The sequence below is a fragment of the Sinocyclocheilus grahami genome, unplaced genomic scaffold, assembly GCF_001515645.1.
Source record: "Sinocyclocheilus grahami isolate Dianchi unplaced genomic scaffold, SAMN03320097.WGS_v1.1 scaffold244.1, whole genome shotgun sequence".
NCBI lineage: Eukaryota > Metazoa > Chordata > Actinopteri > Cypriniformes > Cyprinidae > Sinocyclocheilus > Sinocyclocheilus grahami.
The window spans coordinates 510,113-525,112 of NW_015505423.1; the positions used below are offsets into that span (position 1 = coordinate 510,113).

The window sequence follows — 15,000 nt, forward strand, 5'->3', positions numbered from 1 at the left end:
TATATATATATATATATATATATATATATATACACACACACACATACACACACACACACACACACACACACACACACACACACAATTTAGCACGTTTAAGTAACATCACTTAAATTAAGGTTATGGCTATGTTAATCTGTGCCTGTTATATCTCAGTTTAAAAACAAAAACAAAATATGACTCTGTTATATGTTAAAAAGCTTTACTGTGGCTTTTCTCGGAATCAATTTGACAAACCGGAGTAAAACCCCTGTTTTGTAAGTGGTCATGTGACAGTGGTGGGGGTGGACTGCTTTTAGAGCCAGTCCCTGCTTACAGAGTAATAGCTCAATGATCAGAAGATCATGTCCACATGGATTGTTTGCTACTATTTTAATTGTTCACCCAAAATACTGTTATTATTTACTCACCCTCATTTAAATTTCATTTAAATCACACATTTAAATTCTTCGGAAGACTTTGAGGAAGCAGAGGATTTTAAAATAACACAAGGGTGAGTAAATAATGACAATACTGTTTTTAACATGAAAAATAACATTCTTCACCCTTAAGACAATCTAGCAAAGGAAGAACAGCAAGTCCTTTGGTCTACTGTGAGCAAGTATATGTGCCATTAATTTGCTATAAAAATATCTGTTAACATTAACTGTGCATAAATTTAGCCTATATCTTAAAAGAGAATTCTTGGAACGAATGGGTCCTGTCCCAGTTTTAGTCATTACTCACAGCACATACTTTGATAATGTGTGTGGAAATCGTCAGGGTTGGAAGTCACAATGGCACTAATCTCTGCGCAGGATTCTTAAAAAGAGCCTTGCTGTGAGTAATGTGGATTGAGTGAGCTATTTCCAGCGCTTGGTGCAGTAAAACCTCACCCTGACTCACCGTGCATACTTTAGGAGGACATTAATATTTTACCAGCATTATAGCTCACAAAAAATGTCCTCAGATCTTCCCATTAGTGGTCTACGGAAGTTCTAAGCGGCCATGCATTATTATTTTTTTCCCTTCTTGTTTTCTCGTTATAACGACTTATTTTTCTCGTTATATCGACATAACGAGAGTTGTTTTCTCGTTATAACGACTTATTTTTCTCGTGATCTCGACATAAAAAAAGTTGTTCTCTAAGTTACAAAACTGCGCCAACAGGTGGCACTATTGACCTGAATATAACTGATGGGGTGTTGTAGGCTATGCTGTATGTCCACTTTACTGTACGCGTTTGGGATAGAATATGAACGACCTCGTGATCGCTATAATTTGTACAGTATTGTTCATTAGGCTACTGACATTTAATTCATTCATAAATGTTAAATGCTTGAATCAATATGACTATTTTGTGTATTAAGTTCTTGCTAGATGCATGAGTTTCACCAACGCGTTCTGTGTCATAAAATAATAACTGCTTATTAAAACCAAGGTTGACGTCACTGTATTCTGTTTGCACCTATATCTTTATTTGTGCTTCTTTGAGGTACATTATTGTTAGTTAATAAGCGGGGATGTTCTGTTTATCTACAGTAGGACAGGCTTCAACGACGTAGGCTATTTGTAATGTGCCTCTTTTCCTTATTATTAATCTTTATTGTTAATCATTAAATGTATATTGATAAGAAATGTGATTTATATGTAAAGTGTATAGGCTAATTTAATTCAGTGATGTTCTACAGTGTTGTAATCTTTTGTGTTTTCTACATTTCTTTGTGGAAACCACACAAGCACACACACACACACACACACACACACATATACACATAGCTACACATGAACGCTCTTTTCAAACAGAAGCTTGTAACGTGATATCAGTCACAGCATATAACGACTACTAAAAATTACAAATTATATATAATTTTCTTTCAAATAAAAGGAAAATTGAAAGTGAGTTGAATCCAAGCAGCTCTAAAAGATTTTAGAATAGTTCTGCATCCTGAAGGCCTGTGTTTGCGGTGTTGCTTTGACCATTTAAACATGCTACTTACACAAACACATGTTTAGCGTACGGTCTCTGAAAATATCAACCGTGACTGATCAGCCTTTATTTTTGTATTGTAGATGTTATTACTAGGCGAAGCTTAGAACTTCCGTAGTGGTCTCGCAGTAATACACTTTAATTCTTCACTACAATGAGGAAACATCCAAGCAACAGTTCACATTTGCAATGGGCCTCTTGGTTCCCTTAAAATGTTTGTTAAGGTTAAATATGGATGATCATATTTTAATGCACTTGTGACATCATAATATTTACTAGAGCATGATTTAATTATTATAATGAAATATTATTACTACTACTACTACTACTAAATGAAATATTAAAAATACTAAAAACAAAAAATATTATTTTGTAATATTTCATTGTAAAACAAAAACAAGTATTAAAAACAACAATAATAATTGTAATAATTATTTTATTAATATATTATTATTATTATTATTATTACTGCTACTGAATAAAATACAAAAATGACTAGATAAAAAATAAGTAATACTTTGTAATAAGTAATACATTGTAATATAATAAAAAATAAGTAATACATTGTAATACTTTACTGTAATTTACACAAGTATTTATAAAAATAATTATTTTATTTTATTTTACCACTGTAGAATTATAATACTTAAGTCTTAAATTGTTAAACTATCAAAATCTTATTTTGAAGGAAAACCACAGCTGTTTTTGCAGGGATAGTTTTCAAAAAAGAGCTTTGTTTTACATGAAAATGTTTCTACATACAGTATTGAAGTACAATGATAAAGTCCATATGTCAGCTTTGAAGTTTTAAACATGTATATTGTATATTGTATATTGTTATACTCCTATTTATGTAAATAAGGCACCAATATGATGCCACCAATATTCTCTAGTCTATTAGAGCACTTTTATAATCATTGGGGTGTTAATCCATGTTGCAGCTGCATCCTAATAGACACTCTCTTGCCTTTGATTACAATAAATCAGAGCCCAGAGCTTTTGGGTCGTCTTTCCAACAGGGTTTGATTTGTGGTCTTGAACAGAGAGCGACGTCATTGCCCCTGCATACAAAGGTTCAATGGTAGGCAGCTGTGGCATGTAATGCATGTTGTAAGAATACAATATGGAAAATATTCACACATATATGGAATAGGCAAAAATTAAATGGTAGATGAAAACAAATTGCTATGACATTGGCTATGTTCAGAACAGTTTACTGCCACTCATACTATTTCTGCATTAAGCAGAACAATGAACATTTGAACAAACTGTTTTTATTCCAAGATGCTAAATGGATGTCAGTGAATGCAATATATGCATATGTATATACATTTACATACATTTGGCAAATGCTTTTATCCAAAGTGACTTACATTACGTTCAAGTACGTAGCATATGTTGCATATGTGTACTCCTACAAATACAATTTATAATAAATTGTAGGCAGTAAAAAAAAAACTTTTTTTCAGCAAAGATGCATTCAGTTGATCATAACAAACAGTAAAGACATTTATAATCTAAAAAAATAAAATCAAATAAATGCTGTTCTTTTGAACTTTCTATTCATCAAAGAATCCTGAAAAATGCATCACAGTTTCTACAAAAATATTAAGCAGAACAACTTTTTTCAATGTTTATCATATGTTTCTTAAGCACCAAATCAGCATATTAGAATAATTTCTGAAGGATCATGTATCACTGAAGACTGAAGTAATGATGTTGAAAATTCAGCCTTGCCATCGAAGGAATACATTTCATTTAAAAAAAAGTAATATTGAACATAGTTATTTTAAATTCTAATAATATTTCACAATATCACTGTTTTTGCTGTATTTTTGTTCAAATAAATGCAGCCTCTGTGAGCATAAAATACTTCTTTTTAAAACATAAAAAAAAACGTACCGACCCCAAACTGTTAAACAAAAAGTGTAAGCATAAAACAAATACAGTATACCACACACAAATATTGGATAAAATATTTTTTTTATTATTTTTGGTGTTAAATGAAATATTATAATTAATATTATTAAAATACGATTAATATTAAAATATAATTAATCATGTTTTTATAAGTTACAGCTAGCCTCATTTGCCAACTCCAATTTAATGTTTCACTCTGCTGATACGCAATGCATTCTGGGATTACTTTCAATGCTGCATATGTGATTGCTGGCCAAAATTAGGTATCATGATTATGCTCTCTACCTTTTGTGATGCCTTAATGTGTTGTCTAGGCAAACAAGCCACTTGGTTTTGGAAGAGTTTACGTATTCCATAGTCGCAGGATTGTTATGAACTGTCGTTGACACTTAGAAATGCTTACAGACGACGGGCGAGAGGTTATGAGTGTTATGTAATGGGGCTAATCAGGAGAATGCGGGGAGAGAGAACACTACGATGACATAAGCATGTGTAGTGAGTGGGAGGTTTTCAACCCCCTTGGCAAAAACATTGAGCGCAGCACTGAGAACAGGTACAGCGGAGAGGTCATGCACACGTCACGCACAGTTCCGCATGAGTGAGCGACATTAATGCTAATAGATCCCCATTCAAGTATTTAACCTTGACAGTCTGCAAAACAAGAGCCACGGCATTACGTATCAGTGCTAGCCAGCACAATAAAAGAGTGACACTGGAATGTTAATGGCTCACTTGAGGATAGCATTAGCCTGTGTCCCTGCACTCTATAAACGTCATTCAAGAGGGTAGACGTCTGATATTTCTGCAGTGTTACATTACTGGGCTACAGTTTTAGTCGTTCGGTGAACTTTAGCCTTGCAAGCTGGAGGTTGGAGTTGGTAGTCTTAAACACACACACACACATGCTGGAACAGCTATAGTGCTTCGGCCTGAGGAAAGGAATTCATGCAGAACAAAAGGCCATACTTGTAACTCCACTTAAAACTGATATGACCATATAAAGCAGAACTCATGACCAGTAAGCTCGATTACATAACCCCAATGAAACCAGAGCTCCTCTAAACTCTTCTAGATTCCTCTGTCTTTTGTCAAGGGTTCAGTGACATCATACAGGAAACTGTACAGTGAGGACTCAGTTTTTGTGCATGCTCCACAGGTGATACTGTACATTTTAAATCTGTTTTTCATTTCAGTAATGTCTCTGGTAGCCAGTAGGATATGGTGCTGGTGCCTCCACCAAGCTGCGTCGTTGCTATTCAGAACTGAATGCAGAATGCTTTTCAAATTCCAGTTGAATTCCTGAATTTGAATTAAGGTAACAAACAGAATACCATTCTGACAATCCTTTAAAATTCCATTCGGTTTACCATTATTTAAAGCATTTCAGTTTTTATACGTTTTATAATAATACAATTTTATCATTAATCTTTTTGTGTTTAAAGAATTTAATATTTTATCATTTAATTTTAATATTTAATTTGAAATAAACGTAAATTCAGAGTCAAGATTTGTTTTCTAACTAAATATATGGTGGGCACTGTATTAACTGTAGTTAGTATTGTTGAATTGAATATTTATTTTACATCATTATTGCCGATTTTGTATTTTTTATGTATATTTAATTATATAAAATACATGTTTTTCATTTGCGGTTTGATTCTTTTTATTCTTTGTTTAGACCTTTAGTCGACTTCAGTGGTTTTTAAATGTACTTTATAAATAAATATTGATTGATTTAAATAATAATGATATATAATTATAATCAAATTAATTATCAAGGGATTGTTCACCCAAAAATGAAAATTGTCATCATTTACTCACCCTCATGTTGCTTCAAACCTATAAGACTTTGATTAACCTTCAAAACACTAATTTAGATATTTTTAATAAAAGCTGAGAGATTTCTGTCTCTCCATTGAAAGTCCAAAACTGAAAAATTCCAAACATTGAAAGTCATTTAACCACAATTTAGAAGATCCAAAAAGGTCATGGCGTCATAAAACGAATTCATATGAATCGAGTGGTTTTATCCAAGTGTTGTGAAGAGATACAATCACTTTAAGTAGATCACTCAGATTTAAGTAATTTGAGTAAATAATGACAGAATTTTCATTTTTGAGTGAACCATCCCTTTAATAAATAATTTAATTTAAATAAATACATTTAAATGCATTTAAATTAAGGGCCAATATTTGGTTTTGCCCTCAGTATATGATGAGCTATCGACTATACTTATGGTGGAGAGCACAGTGAGTTTTAATTGTACTTATTTTTGCTGATTTTAATATTTATTTTACATCATTAATGCAGATTTTGTATATTTGCAGTTTTTTATTAATAATAAATTAATGTGGTTTTAGTGGTAATTGCAAAGGCATGTGGGGGCCTTTATCACGCACCTCTTGCAAATCGAACACTTCATGCTCTGCAAACAGCACATCTGAAGGATAAATCTCACTCTGTCTTTCTGCAGGCTGGGTATCACTCCCCTGTCGCAGAGAACATTTCTCCATGTTTGCCATGCTAACAACTCAAGTGGCAGCTCGTAAGTGAAACACTATGAGAATCTTGCGTGTGTGACATTTCCAAAGTGGAGATCAATTGTATTGATGCAGGGTGAGCTCAAGGGAGAGACACAGAAAAGTCTATGACGGATAGTCATGACGTACCGCCAGCTGACGTGGGTAGTTCTGTCAGTAAATGCCACAGCAATAGCAATATGAAAATCATAGAACAGTTCTTATGTAGTACATAATGAGAGAAAAATGCCAAATAAATAAATAAATATTGATTGATTTAAATAATAATGATATATAATTATAATCAAATTAATTATCAAGGGATTGTTCACCCAAAAATGAAAATTGTCATCATTTACTCACCCTCATGTTGCTTCAAACCTATAAGACTTTGATTAACCTTCAAAACACTAATTTAGATATTTTTAATAAAAGCTGAGAGATTTCTGTCTCTCCATTGAAAGTCCAAAACTGAAAAATTCCAAACATTGAAAGTCATTTAACCACAATTTAGAAGATCCAAAAAGGTCATGGCGTCATAAAACGAATTCATATGAATCGAGTGGTTTTATCCAAGTGTTGTGAAGAGATACAATCACTTGATGAACAGATTTAAGTAATTTGAGTAAATAATGACAGAATTTTCATTTTTGAGTGAACCATCCCTTTAATAAATAATTTAATTTAAATAAATACATTTAAATGCATTTAAATTAAGGGCCAATATTTGGTTTTGCCCTCAGTATATGATGAGCTATCGACTATACTTATGGTGGAGAGCACAGTGAGTTTTAATTGTACTTATTTTTGCTGATTTTAATATTTATTTTACATCATTAATGCAGATTTTGTATATTTGCAGTTTTTTATTAATAATAAATTAATGTGGTTTTAGTGGTAATTGCAAAGGCATGTGGGGGCCTTTATCACGCACCTCTTGCAAATCGAACACTTCATGCTCTGCAAACAGCACATCTGAAGGATAAATCTCACTCTGTCTTTCTGCAGGCTGGGTATCACTCCCCTGTCGCAGAGAACATTTCTCCATGTTTGCCATGCTAACAACTCAAGTGGCAGCTCGTAAGTGAAACACTATGAGAATCTTGCGTGTGTGACATTTCCAAAGTGGAGATCAAGTGTATTGATGCAGGGTGAGCTCAAGGGAGAGACACAGAAAAGTCTATGACGGATAGTCATGACGTACCGCCAGCTGACGTGGGTAGTTCTGTCAGTAAATGCCACAGCAATAGCAATATGAAAATCATAGAACAGTTCTTATGTAGTACATAATGAGAGAAAAATGCCAAATAAAGTAAAAGGGACAATTCACCCAGAAATGAAAATTCTGTCATCAGTTACTCCTCCTTGTTGTGACAAAGTGACAAAAGAAGATATTTTTAAGTATGTTGGTAACCAAACATCTTCGGTTCCCATTGGGAATAAAAAAGCATAATGTTTTAATTATTATTATTAAGAAATAGTTCACCAAAAAATGAAAATTCTGTCATCATTTACTCACCCTCATGTTGTGACAACATGACAAAAGAAGATATTTTGAAAAACATTGGTAACCAAACAGTTTTCGGTTCCCATTGACTTCCAATACCTGTTTGGTTCTGTTGTACAAACAAAGTTAATAAGAACTGAAACTTTTTGGTTACCAACAATCTTCAGAATATCTTCTTTTGTATTCTGCAGAAGAGAGAAAGTCATACAGGTTAGGAATGGTATGAGGTTGAGTAAATTATGACAAAATTTTCATTTTTGGGTGGACTGTCCCTTTAACCTGACAATGAAATAGCTTAAAGTTTGAACATTTGGCTGTCAAAACAAAATAATTAGAAAGGAAGACAGTTGGTTTTAGTCTTGACATAAGAGTTATGACACATAATTCACATTGCATCAGCTCTCCGCGTGGGCTCCAGACTGCCTAATTTTGTAAAATCTGTAAGATTGCTTTCCTATTCTTAGGGAGCTAATAACACCATATGTCTTTAAATAGACCCTATGCATCACCCGGGCCTTTCATGGGGTTAATATAATCACAGCCTACTAAATTGATTCAGCGGCTCAGATGCACAAGCAGTCTCTTCCAGAGGTGCCAAACACAATCAAACATTTTGACAGGGCTGTGAATCACGCCTGAAGGCAACGGCACAGTGCTGATGCTCCTTTGGAACAATTTGACCTCCCTTGATCAATAAGCAAAGTGGGGGCAGTTGACAGCGGTCTGCATCCAGGCGAGAGGGGAGAGCGGGAGAAACGAGAATAGCAACAGTCTATTCTGTCTCGCTGTCATCTGTCATTAAGCTTCATGAATCTGGAGCATTCCATTGCTCTCCGGATGTTTGCCAAATCCAATCAGGGATGCTGAATACTCTGTGCTGAAGGGATTGCAGGGTCACAGGGGCCTACAGCCAAGCAACAGCCGGCTATGGGGGAGAATGTTTAAAATGCAATCACCTCATACACGAGTGAAATATAAGATGAGAATTATAATAATTCCTGCTAAGATGATGCCGGTGACATTATGGCATCTGACTATAATAGCATCCATGCTTTTTCAGCAAGTTTGGGTTTGGCGCTTAATTTTCATAATTTTCAAATGAGCAAAAAAGCATAATTTTCCAACCTCTCTGTGTGTATGTGACCCTGGACCACAAAACAAGTCTTAAGTCGCTGGGGTATATTTGTAGCAATAGCCAAAAATACATTGTATGGGGCAAAATTATTGATTTTTCTTTTATACCAAAAATCATTAGGATATTAAGTAAAGATCATGTTCCATGAAGATATTTTGTAAATGTCCTACTGTAAATATATTAAAACTTTTTGATTAGTAATATGCATTGCTAAGAACTTCATTTGGACAACTTTAAAGGACATTTTCTCAATATTTGAATTTTTTTGCACTCTCAGATTCCAGATTTTCAAATAGTTGTATCTCGGCCAAATATTGTCCTTTCCTAACAAACCATACATCAACGGAAAGCTTATTTATTTATTTAGCTTTCAGATGATGTATAAATCTCAATTTCGAAAAATGTACCCTTATGGTTTTGTGGTCCAGAGTCACATATATAAACCTTTTATATATCCCACCCATATTAGGGCATACTTTTTTGTATTTTATATGCTGATTCATCCATTTATTCAGAAGAATCCCATTAACTCAATACAGAACATATTAAATGTTAAATGTATATATGATATCAATACAGACTATTTGTTTATCAAACCAGTTAAAGATCATGTTACATTTTTGTCTCCAGACTGGGACTAAAATGGTCGCAAATGTGACAAAAAAAAGGTGCCTCAATCATTTCAAATTGGCAACAGTTGAGAAAGCTTGAGATTTGTCTACTTTCATTTGAGGACACAATTCTTTTTAACGACTCAGTCAAAAAGATTCACTACTGAGGAAGCAGTTTGAATCACACTCTTATAATGAGTGAGTCATTTAGAGTTCAAATGATTCCTTCACTGAACCGCTAGTCATTTCTTGGTTATGTCCAATTCTAAATGAACTGGAAACTGTTAATGTGATGTGTACTTCTATATAAAGTAAGCTTGGGAGAGATTAGTTAATGACTAGTTGTTCACATGGAATCAGAGTATAGTTCAAATACTAAGTATCAAATACTTTGATTTATTTTTACATTACATGCCCACTTTATAATAAAAAATTATAATAATTCAAGCTAAAGTGCAGTGTAGGTTATAGCGACTGACTATACTGTAGCATTACCAGACTTCGTGGCTCCATCAACATAACTTATACATAAATGGGCCAGTGAGTCCCATTACACCCATTAGTGTAAAACTGTCCTGTTCCAATCAGAGACCGATTCATTAAATGGCAATCAGTTGAGTAACTATCAGACAGCTTCTGCATCCCACGACCATGTGCTCTGTAATCAATTCAAGAGGAAGGAGAAAAGATCTTTATCAAGAGTAAACAGGTCAGCAAAAAGCCATTAATGCAAGTTGGCCAGTACAGGAGATGCAATCATGCTCTGTTAATCAGTTAATATTTCATGGCATTTGTAGGGGAAATAGTCAAATATTCAGAGCAGTATTATCAGCACAATTAGCTGCCTAATTAAGCATATGTTCCCTGCTTTATGATAGGGAGTTTGTTCTGTAATAGACACTGCGATTCAGCTTTTAGTTGATTATCACAAAGTAATGAGTTATTCTTTGAATTCTTGCTATGTGGCTAAATAACTGTTCTCACAGCTTTGCTCAAACACAAAATACTACATTTATTTGACTCACAGCAAAACTGTTGTCCTACATTTGTGGACTGCCGTATTATTTGACAATTTTTTTTAATAAATACCTGAATAGTTCAAAAGAAAATAATGCTGGTGCAGAAAATATACATAATATTCAATAAATCTTCATTTATACAACAGTTGATGTTTTTTGTTTTATGACTCTTTCTGCGGGTTACATCAATACGCCAGTAGATGGCTGTTTATATGAGGGAGTCATTTACTCAAAGCATTAATTCATTCAGGAATGATACAAGTGACTAGTCTTTAAGAGTAAGTCATTGAATCATTAATTCAGCCAGTTCATTCAAAAACACTAATATATTCAGAAATGGCACTATTTTGTGTTGCCGGGTGACACGCAATGCTTTGTTTGCTAAACTGTTTTGATACTTAATTCATATTTAATTAGGACCAGGACTGGTACATCATCAAAATAAAAAGCTGCATGACACCCACAGTGTCATAGTGTTACTGAAACTTTATTCGGGCTGCAGTGTAACCTAACTTTTAGCAAAAGCACTGAAGCCACACAACCTTGCCCCAAACCAAACAAACAGTGTGGTACAACAAAGTCTCTCATTATGGATCACTGAATTCACCTTAAAAACAATAACTTTCAACACTGTTACTTGTTACGTAAGGAAATTAACCGCATGAGTCATGCCAAGTCAGGTTCAAGTTAATGTGAAGCAAGAGGATACTTTTCAAGAATTACTGTGTGCGTGTTCGCATTGGTGGAGTCATTCATGAGTAAAAGACTGAGCACTTGTTCTGTTTCACGAAAAACCCTTCTGGAGCCTGAGACTCAATGGAGCGAGTCATGGGCCACCTTTTACACAGCCCTTCTATCAGATGATCTAGTCTGTCTGAGAGTAGCTGTCAGGACGGATCAGTGTAAGAACTGTGTATGTGCCTATGTGTTCAGATTTCTTTTTTTCTGTGTGTGTGATGCAGTCCAGTGCAGGTCAGAGGGGCAGACAGACCTGGCAGTGCTCAGCATATCACATGATCGGTGTTCTTAAAACTATTCGAAGAAGGTCTGGGCTAAATATTCAGCTGGAGGTCAAATATGCTACGTTTCCTGTTCCAAGTGATGTAACTTTCAGGAGACATAAAAAAAGCTTCAAGTCAGCAGGAAATTACTTTCTAAATGCATCTTAATGATATTAGTGTCAATAATTCATTTATGGATATGTTTTATTTATTTATTTATTTGAATTTTTTTTATGTGATCTTCTGGTGAAACATCAGCCTTCTATCTAGTGACGTATTCCGGACTCCTCCAATCATTTAGTCTGCATAAATTCCACCCCTTTCTAATAATCGACTCAAGGCTTGCATTCAGATCTGCCTTCATCCAATCAACAACCGATCGGTAGACAGTGTTGGGGTAACTCATTACAAGTAATGTGAGTTACGCAATCAGATTACTTTTTTCAAGTAACTAGTAAAGTAACGCATTACTTTTTAATTTACAAGAAAATATCTGAGTTACTTTTTCAAAAAAGTAATGCCAGTTACTTTGTTTCCCCATTTATTGACTGACAAGTCTCCTGTCCCCATACTGGGAGAAATCGTTAGTGCAGAGGAGTTGTGTGCGCTGTGTGAACATGATGTTACTGTAGTTCTAGACTAAATGTGAATGTGCATTAATTCATCCCACTCACAAAAAACTGATTTAGTATTCATCAAAATGAATTAAAACTCAGAATGCAAACTTAGAATATGACGCAAACCTGCAATAATTAAATATGTTAATTAACACAAATGTATCTAATCCCATTTTATTAACCAATGTCTTTGCTGCTGACCTTTGATGATCCAGTTCAACCATACTAATAGGCAAAAATGACTTTAGATAAACTAACAATTGTGCTTTGTTTTTTTTATTGCTGAAGAGTGTTTCTTCTCCTGCGTTCTACTGTACAGACGTGAATTTACTTTTGCTTCAGCCTGAGGTTTATTCATTACACTTTTTGGTGTGAAAGGGCTTTTATATTTGCTATAAATAGAACTTCTTATATTAAAAACAATCAAGCCCTGCTTATATTTAAAAAGTAACGCGAAAGTAACGCAAAAGTAATATAACGCATTACTTTCCATAAAAAGTAACTAAGTAACGTAATTAGTTACTTTTTTTAGGGAGTAACGCAATATTGTAATGCATTACTTTTAAAAGTAACTTTCCCCAACACTGTCGGTAGAACCAAGTCCCCGCCCAACTTTTTTTTTCCCAACAATCCATTTCACTCAGATGCACATCACAATATGGAAGAAATGATCTGTCACGACTTCTGGTATATCGCCACATTAAAGACTAGCTAAATGCTTGAGGGATAACACTTTAAAGGAACAGTTCACCAAAAAAGGAAAATTCTGTCATCCTATCATATTATTTTAACACATTTATCTTCTGACATGAAACACAAAATGAGATGTTAGTCAGAATGCTAACACTTCTCTTTTCTCTTGCTCTCAAACAACAAAATATAGCACACAAACTGACTACTTTGGTAATGGTAATATTTTTAGACCCAGTCTCATTTTATTTTTATTGCATGGAAAAGTGTTCTTTAAAAAAAATTTAAAGCGTTAATTTTGTGTTTAACAAAAGAAAATCATATGGGTTTGGAAAGACAAGAGAGTGAATTTTATTTTTTTTGTTGTTTTACATTTTTTCCCCGTGTTTTATCACCAAGTTGCTAAAGCCAAAAGCAGCTCATGAAAACTACTATAACAGCTTCTCCTTAGATCATATTATTAATCATGTGTCTGTGTGTCAAAGTAAGATGCTGAACTGAACCTATGGGAATAAATATAGTATTTCAGGGGCTTCATCTGAATTTTGTCAATATGTTGCCATAGGTCGTCATAAGCAAATAAAACCAGTCACAAAACCACAAATAGGCCTTCACGTGAAGGAAGTGAAAGATACTCCCTTGCCTCTAGGTGTAAACTCACTTTTTAGAGTGTTTGCAAATGAGGAGAAAGCAGTGTCGATGAGAGCCCACAAGCTGAATTTCACACTTGGAGTGGCCTTCATGGATAATTGGGTTGGAGAGGCCTAATTCACAATCATGTAATGCAGGTCTAGGGAACTGCTTTTCCACTAGAGCATTCCAGCATACCAACCAATCAAACTGCTTTTGTTCCTATGTGTCCATGATGTATTTACTGTGCTAAAAATAATTTAAAACTCTCTTAAAGGGAAAATATAGTTTATTTTAATGTTCTTCTCATTTCTTTTCTTGCTTTTTAACTCTTGAACTTAACCAATGATGTGAATTTGTAAGCTGAATACTGGAAGAAAGAGTGGTTGAAATGTTTTTATAATCCTGTTTGGAAACAATCATAATTTTGCGATTTCATTTGGTGCCACTAGTGGCGCTGAACTTCCAACACATTTTATTTAACCTTACCTTGCCCTCATGGTCTTCAAATACTGATTGGTCCACGTTGCAGGCGAAGAGGGACGTGGGGAGATCATTGAAATCGGTGATTTGTTGGAAACTGTCTCCCAGTGAGGACTCTCCCATGGTGGACTGCAGGACTACCAGCTCTTCCCCTCCTAGGAGGTAAACCCGCTGGACGAATGGAGCGCTTCTCATGTTGGCAAATAAATGCTCTCCCTTCATGGCTGTAAATGGTAAACAACATAAAAAGTGGAGATATTTTCTAATATCAGCAATTGCTTCTAGGCTACATTGTACACTTTTGCAGTTGACAATCATAATTGTTTGTCGAGCTCCAAAAATGCTCCAAAAAAAGAGCAATGTTAAGTATCAAAAATGTATTTCCATATGACATTGTGCACTATATTTTAAATTTTATGAAGCCACAAGACAACTTCAGACTAAAGTATACTGTAAGCCATTATTGATTGATAATCAAACAAACATCATGGTTAAAAATGGCCAGATATTCATTTTTGGGTGAACAATTCCTTTAACAGCATTTAATGGGATAGTTCACCCAAAAATGTAAAAATGTACTCACCCTCATGTCGTTCCAAACCCATTAGACTTTGGTTAATCTTTTAAACGCAAATTAAGGCATTTTTTAATGAAACTTAAGAGGTTTCTGTTGCTCCATTGAATATCCATGTAAGCAAAATTTTGAATATTCAAAAAAGCCATAAAGACATCATAAAACGAATCCATATGAATCAAGTGCTTTAGTTCAAGTCTTGTGAAGAGATACAATTGCTTTAGCCTATATATGAAGATTAAATTGAGGTTTTTTTTATGTCGTACACCCACACAGCATGGGAAACAGGAACATAGGAAACTATTCTAATTCACTAAAAGAATAA

The 15,000-nt window shown here is 34.3% G+C and overlaps 1 protein-coding gene across 3 annotated transcripts in view; it reads right to left on the reverse strand.

Annotated features, from left to right (window-relative positions):
* The window catches only part of LOC107598065 (calcipressin-2-like), an 82,065-nt gene that overhangs the window by 63,517 nt on the left and 3,548 nt on the right, over nt 1-15,000 (reverse strand). For 2 of the 3 annotated variants that reach the window (XM_016289313.1, XM_016289314.1), the window contains exon 2: nt 14,108-14,325. In XM_016289313.1, the coding sequence (XP_016144799.1) occupies nt 14,108-14,323 (216 nt within the window). In that variant the 5' untranslated portion in view covers nt 14,324-14,325. Of the gene's footprint in view, nt 1-14,107; nt 14,326-15,000 lie in introns of those variants that run through there. The other variant, XM_016289316.1, reaches the window with a different exon arrangement.